This window comes from Hylobates moloch, unplaced genomic scaffold (genome assembly GCF_009828535.3).
Source record: "Hylobates moloch isolate HMO894 unplaced genomic scaffold, HMol_V3 SCAFFOLD_6, whole genome shotgun sequence".
In the NCBI taxonomy this organism is placed as follows: domain Eukaryota; kingdom Metazoa; phylum Chordata; class Mammalia; order Primates; family Hylobatidae; genus Hylobates; species Hylobates moloch.
The window spans coordinates 109,735,689-109,741,688 of NW_026652281.1; the positions used below are offsets into that span (position 1 = coordinate 109,735,689).

General features: G+C 59.9%; 2 protein-coding genes across 4 annotated transcripts in view; both read left to right on the top strand.

Moving 5' to 3' along the window:
- The window catches only part of AARS1 (alanyl-tRNA synthetase 1), a 39,081-nt gene extending 35,513 nt beyond the window's left edge, over nucleotides 1–3,568 (top strand). For 2 of the 3 annotated variants that reach the window (XM_058441207.1, XM_032157887.2), the window contains exons 16-21: nucleotides 118–226; nucleotides 1,195–1,308; nucleotides 1,850–1,969; nucleotides 2,090–2,176; nucleotides 2,494–2,607; nucleotides 2,952–3,538. In XM_058441207.1, coding sequence (XP_058297190.1) covers nucleotides 118–226; nucleotides 1,195–1,308; nucleotides 1,850–1,969; nucleotides 2,090–2,176; nucleotides 2,494–2,607; nucleotides 2,952–3,137 — 730 coding nt within the window. In that variant the 3' untranslated portion in view covers nucleotides 3,138–3,538. Of the gene's footprint in view, nucleotides 1–117; nucleotides 227–1,194; nucleotides 1,309–1,849; nucleotides 1,970–2,089; nucleotides 2,177–2,493; nucleotides 2,608–2,951 lie in introns of all 3 variants that reach the window. The other variant, XM_032157886.2, reaches the window with a different exon arrangement.
- A 141-nt stretch (nucleotides 3,569–3,709) lies between these two features.
- On the top strand, nucleotides 3,710–5,695 carry EXOSC6 (exosome component 6). The gene has a single exon (XM_032157888.2). The coding sequence runs from the start codon at nucleotides 3,979–3,981 to the stop codon at nucleotides 4,795–4,797; it is 819 nt and encodes a 272-aa protein (XP_032013779.1). The 5' UTR covers nucleotides 3,710–3,978; the 3' UTR covers nucleotides 4,798–5,695.
- Nucleotides 5,696–6,000: the final 305 nt, after the last annotated feature.

A 6,000-nucleotide genomic window follows, 5' to 3' on the forward strand; every position in this document is an offset into this window, starting at 1 on the left:
TAAGCCCAGGCTTTCCCTCACTGTCAACCCATTCCTGCTTCTTTTGTCTGCTAGTGTGACCTCCAGCCAAGGGCTGCCAGGGCCTCTTTCACTGTGGACTTTGTGTTCTGCCATCAGGCATCTGCGGAACTCGAGTCACGCAGGAGCTTTTGTGATCGTGACGGAAGAAGCCATTGCCAAGGGCATCCGGAGGATTGTGGCTGTCACAGGTGCCGAAGCCCAGAAGGTGAGCAGGTCAGGCTGGTTTGTGGCTTATTTGAAGAAGGCAAGAGGAGCCCAGTCTGCGAATCCATAGAGCAAACACTGCTCCGCATGGCTGCTGCAGTCAGAGTCAAAGTAGAGCCTGGGCCACTCCCCCCGCCCCAGTGTCCTACCCTTGCGTGGCAGAAGAAACCTGCCACCACACAAGATCTCCTAGCTTTCCTATGTTTAGTTTTTTAAAACATACGTGAATCAGGCCCGGCGCAGTGGCTCACGCCTGTCATCCCAGCACTTTGGGGGGCCGAGGCGGGCGGATCACTAGGTCAAGAGTTCGAGACCAGGCTGACTAACATAGGGAAACCCCATCTCTACTAAAAATACAAAAATTAGCTGGGTGTAGTGGCACGCGTCTGTAATCCCAGCTACTTGGGAGGCTGGGGCAGGAGAATCACTTGAACCTGGGAGGCAGAGTTTGCACCACTGCATTCCAGCCTGGGCCACAGGGTGAGACTCCGTCTCAAAAAAAAAAAAGATATATATCTATGTAAATCTAGCCATCTACCCCCTCCTGTCTCCATGTGGAAGAGGGTAAGACATAGATTCGCTGTGGCTTCGGGGCCCCCAGCACGGATCCATGTACTCCTAGGGGCGTGCTTAGTCTGAGGCGGTGCAGTAGAGGATGGGTGCTCTGTCATGGGAACTGGTGTGTCTGACTTGTGCTGAAGCCCCAGGGGTGGCCACTTGCTGGAGGACGGGGCTGCTGATTCTCGAGCTTGATCACCCCTGAGTCTGAGTTGGGTGCAGCCTTTGCCAGTGGGCCTGTGAGCACTGTGCTCCTTGCTGGGGCCAGCACCTGCTCCCCACAGACACTTTTGGGGTGCTGGGGTGTGTTGCTGCAGGACCTGCCACCGGGGCTTCTGCAGCTGCTCAGACACAGGATAGTGAGGCTGACTCAGGCCTCCTGCCTGGGGTTGACCCGGTGTCCCCTCCCAGGCCCTCAGGAAAGCAGAGAGCTTGAAGAAATCTCTCTCTGTAATGGAAGGCAAAGTGAAGGGCCAGACTGCTCCCAACAAGGATGTGCAGCGGGAGATCGCTGACCTTGGAGAGGTAGGGACGGCTTCCCTCCCTCCGTCCTCAGGCCCTGATGCATGCGACATGCCCCATCTTCAGGAAATCTTCTGTAGTCAGTCAGGCCCTTGGTTCTTGGTGGAATGGGCCTTTGGGCTGACTTCTGTTGTTCTGCAGCCTTATAGCAGGGACCTCATGGATCCTGGCCTTGGATGCTGGACTTTCCCTGCTGCTCCCGGTGCTGCTAGCAGGAGAGCTCTTCCCAAGCATGTGTGGGCATTGGGGTGGAGGGATTTGGGGCAGGGGCTAAGGCTAGCTCTTGCTTACAAGCCTGCCTGGCATTTATTTGTATTTCAAGCTGCCAGGAAGCTCATCACAGGCTGTTCCCAGCCTGGTAAGGACCGGGCCTGACTTGGGAGCCCAGCTTTCTGCTGCTCCTGAAGGGACTGGTCTCAAAGCTTTCCTTGCTTTCTTTTCCAGGACACTAGTCAGGGAGGACTTGGGTTCGGGTGGGGTGGGTTGGACCCTGACATCCCAGCAAGTTGTGGCCTAGATTCACATGGTCGTCTTTTGGTTCCAGGCCCTGGCCACTGCAGTCATCCCCCAGTGGCAGAAGGATGAATTGCGGGAGACTCTCAAATCCCTAAAGAAGGTCATGGATGACCTGGACCGAGCCAGCAAAGCTGATGTCCAGAAACGAGTGAGTCCTGGCAGCACCAATGGCCACAGTGTTTCCTAGGCAAAGGCTGGCAGGGTACTGCCAGGGGTTGGGGGTCTGGGCTTTTGGTCTGAGCTGCTTTTCTGGACTTTTTTCTTGCAGGTGTTAGAGAAGACAAAGCAGCTCATCGACAGCAACCCCAACCAGCCCCTCGTCATCCTGGAGATGGAGAGCGGCGCCTCAGCCAAGGCAACCCAGGGGCCAGGGTCCCCTCCCCTAGGGCTCATCAGCCCTCTGGTGGTTGACATGTGGCCTCTGTGGCTCTGAGCCAAGTGGTTGCCCAAGGGCCCACTGTCTGGGAGATTGGGAGGAGCAGCAGCTCCCTGCATCTGGGAGGCATACCTGGGCCAGGGCCTGGCGCTGGGGTCCTCCACACCGGCCCTGGGCACAGCCCCTGCCCTGGGAAGGGGTAGGGGTGGGTGGCAGGCCTTCTGAGGGCTGCAAATGCTCACACTAGTGAGGGTCCCTGCTCCAGCACCGTGGCCTGAGCCAGGTCCTCCCCACAGGCCCTGAATGAAGCCTTGAAGCTCTTCAAGACGTACTCCCCTCAGACATCTGCCATGCTTTTCACGGTGGACAACGAGGCTGGCAAGATCACGTGCCTGTGTCAAGTCCCCCAGGTCAGAACCACCTCACAGCAGTGGGAAGTGTTAGGTCTTAAGGTTGTTTGCTGAGGTCTGTGTGTGTACAACCTGCATTTAAAACAGCCCTTCTCCTGCCCACCTGTTGGTCACCTTTGCCAGTACCCCTTACCCAGGCCTCATTGGTGAAGACGTCTCGTTGATACCTGGCTTTGCCACTGTCCTGTCCTGGCAGTGGCCATGACTGCCCCCTGTACCAGCCGTAAAGTCTGTCTCGGCCTCCAGCAAGGAGTCGGTGATGGCTTCTGCATCCTTTCTTTCCCTCCATTCCTCCCTCAATCCCATCTTCTGTCCTAACTCCCCCTTCCCTTCCTGTCTTCTAGAATGCAGCCAATCGGGGCTTAAAAGCCAGCGAGTGGGTGCAGCAGGTGTCAGGCCTGATGGATGGTAAAGGTGGTGGCAAGGATGTGTCTGCGCAGGCCACAGGCAAGAACGTTGGCTGCCTGCAGGAGGCACTGCAGCTGGCCACTTCCTTCGCCCAGCTGCGCCTTGGAGATGTAAAGAACTAAGTGAGGGAGGAGGCGGCTCCCACTGGATCCATTCATCTAGCCCGGAGCTCTTCATCTGCTACAACAACATTTCAATCTTGGGACCTTTAAAAAGCCCGTCCTAACTCAGCAGTAACTGGAACACACCTGGGAGCACTCCCGTGTCTCAGTGCCCCTTAAATTTTTGCCGTGAGCCTTCCACGTCAGTGCCATCGGTCTAGAACCACTACCCACGCATTGCTGTTGATCGTCACGCTCGCATCTATAGATAACGGCTCTCCAGACCTGAGCTTTCTGCGTCAGCAAGTAGGAATCATTTTTGCTGCAGAGAATAAAGGACCACATGCAATACTTAATGCCACATGATCTCTATCCCTTTTCGCAATAGGGGCTCGCTCTTTTGACAGCCTTTGGCCCCCTGGTGGCTGTAGAATAAATGCCGTGGCTCCTGCTGGCTGCTGTAGTGTTCACCTAGTCCAGCCCCAGAACCCAAAATTTTGGAATAGCCCCTAGGGCTGCCTCAAACGTCTGTGGAGGTGGAGGCCAAATAGGTGGGGTGACATGGAGCAAGGCGTTCATAATTTAGCAGATGAGGGGTGGGGGTAGTGGAAGCAGAGAAGCTTTTCTTGGAGCTGCTCTCCCCGCTCCCTTCCAGCAGGCTGGATGGATCCGGCTACCCTGCTCAAGTGGAACCTGGGTGTCGGGGACGCCGGCCGTTCTCCCTCCGGGCCTCCAGGGGCGCTGTAGCGCCGCCTGCCGCTCTCCCGACAGCCCTCGCGCAGGCGCGCGTCTTTAAGCAACGGAAGAAGCACTGGGTGCGGCTGGGCGTTGGGCGGAAGCGGTTCGCACACCAGGAGCCGCCATGCCTGGGGACCACCGCCGCATCCGCGGCCCTGAAGAATCGCAGTCGCCGCAGCTGTACGCGGCCGACGAGGAGGAGGCCCCCGCCGCCCGCGACCCAACGCGGCTGCGGCCCGTGTACGCGCGCGCCGGGCTGCTGAGCCAGGCCAAGGGCTCGGCCTACCTGGAGGCGGGAGGTACTAAGGTGCTGTGTGCCGTGTCGGGCCCGCGACAGGCGGAGGGCGGCGAGCGCGGCGGCGGCCCGGCCGGAGCAGGCGGCGAGGCCCCGGCCGCGCTGCGCGGTCGCCTGCTCTGCGACTTCCGCCGCGCGCCTTTCGCGGGCCGCCGGCGCCGCGCTCCCCCGGGCGGCTGCGAGGAGCGTGAGCTGGCGCTGGCGCTGCAGGAGGCGCTGGAGCCGGCTGTGCGCCTGGGCCGCTACCCGCGCGCGCAGCTGGAGGTATCGGCGCTGCTGCTGGAGGACGGTGGCTCGGCCCTGGCCGCCGCGCTCACCGCCGCCGCGCTCGCCTTGGCTGACGCGGGCGTGGAGATGTACGACCTGGTGGTGGGCTGCGGCCTGAGCCTCGCGCCTGGGCCCGCGCCCACCTGGTTGCTGGACCCCACGCGGCTCGAGGAAGAGCGCGCCGCCGCCGGCCTCACCGTGGCGCTCATGCCCGTGCTGAATCAGGTGGCTGGGCTGCTGGGCAGCGGCGAGGGCGGCCTGACCGAGAGCTGGGCGGAGGCCGTACGCCTGGGCCTCGAGGGCTGCCAGCGCCTCTACCCCGTGCTGCAGCAGAGTCTGGTGCGGGCCGCCCGCCGCAGGGGCGCCGCCGCCCAGCCCTGAACCAGAAGCCTGAGCAACGACGAAAGCCGAGGACTGTGCTGCCGCCGTTCCCGAAAAGACCCGCGCCACCGGCCTCCAGTCTGCGTCGAGATAAGCAGCCGGAGCCCCGGAGAGCACCTGGGGAGGCTCGAGCAGGGCCAAGGCGCCGGACAGCTGTGGTGGTGGAAGGGCTTTTTACAAATCTCATTAAAGGAACTTGAGCCGGCTCTCAGCTGCGACCCAGTTGAGGAAACCTGTGAGCGCATCCTGACTCCCAAGTTGGAAACGACTTTAGCTGGACTTACCTGGAAGCTGGTACCTGGAGCTACTATCATTCAGGCCAGCCAGTGACTCCTTCCGATATAATTGGGCGACTTTTGAGAGGATGGGCAAGAAGACTGTGCCTTCTCACTACTGTGTCTGAGCCAAAAGAAAGACCCTTTTATATCTGAAAAACGTCTTCTGGTCTTGTTCTTCTTGGTCCAGGATTTAAAAGAGCAAGGCTCCGTTGTTCTTGCATTCCAGGTGTCGAGGGGTCGCGACGGCGCTGCCTTAAATGGGTTCTGTTCCTTAGGCCAACGTGAACAAGAGAGACGGCTGAAAAGAGCTGCAGAGCTTGATGGGAGTGCTGTGATTTGGAGAAGCAGCTGCCCCCACACGAACCAGAGTCAGGGCAACTGCTGAGATGCGACAAGAGGAGGGAGAGTTGGCCGGGCGCGGTGGCTCACGCCTGCAGTCCCAGCACTTTGGGAGGCCAAGGCGGGAGGATCGCCTAAGGTCGGAAGTTCGAGACCAGCCTGACCAACATGGAGAAACCCCATCTCTACTAAAAATACAAAAGGCGAGGTGGCACACGCCTGTAATCCTAGCTACTCGGGAGGCTGAGGGAGGAGAATCGCTTGAACCCGGGAGGTGGAGGCTGCGGTGAGCGGAGATCGCGCCATTGCACTCCAAGACTCCCTCTCGGCGGGGGGTGGGGCGGGGGGGAGTATGGCCCCAGAAGGGCCCTGAGTGCACCTCAGGCCTCAACCTGTTTTGGTGCTGGGTAGCTGAAAAGGGTTTTGCTCTGGGTAGAAGCAAGATCTGTCCTTGGCCATGTGCAGAGCAGCACAACCCGAGCCTCCACTGTGGGTGAGAAGTGGGGTCCCTGGCCGTCTTCATCACGTGGTGCCCTGGTCCTACAAGGAAGACCCTGATCAGCACCGTAGAGGGCAGGTGCACTGC

Coding starts and splice junctions, on each gene's coding strand:
- EXOSC6 (XM_032157888.2), top strand. CDS start 3,979: ATGCCTGGGGACCACCGCCGCATCCGCGGCCCTGAAGAATCGCAGTCG.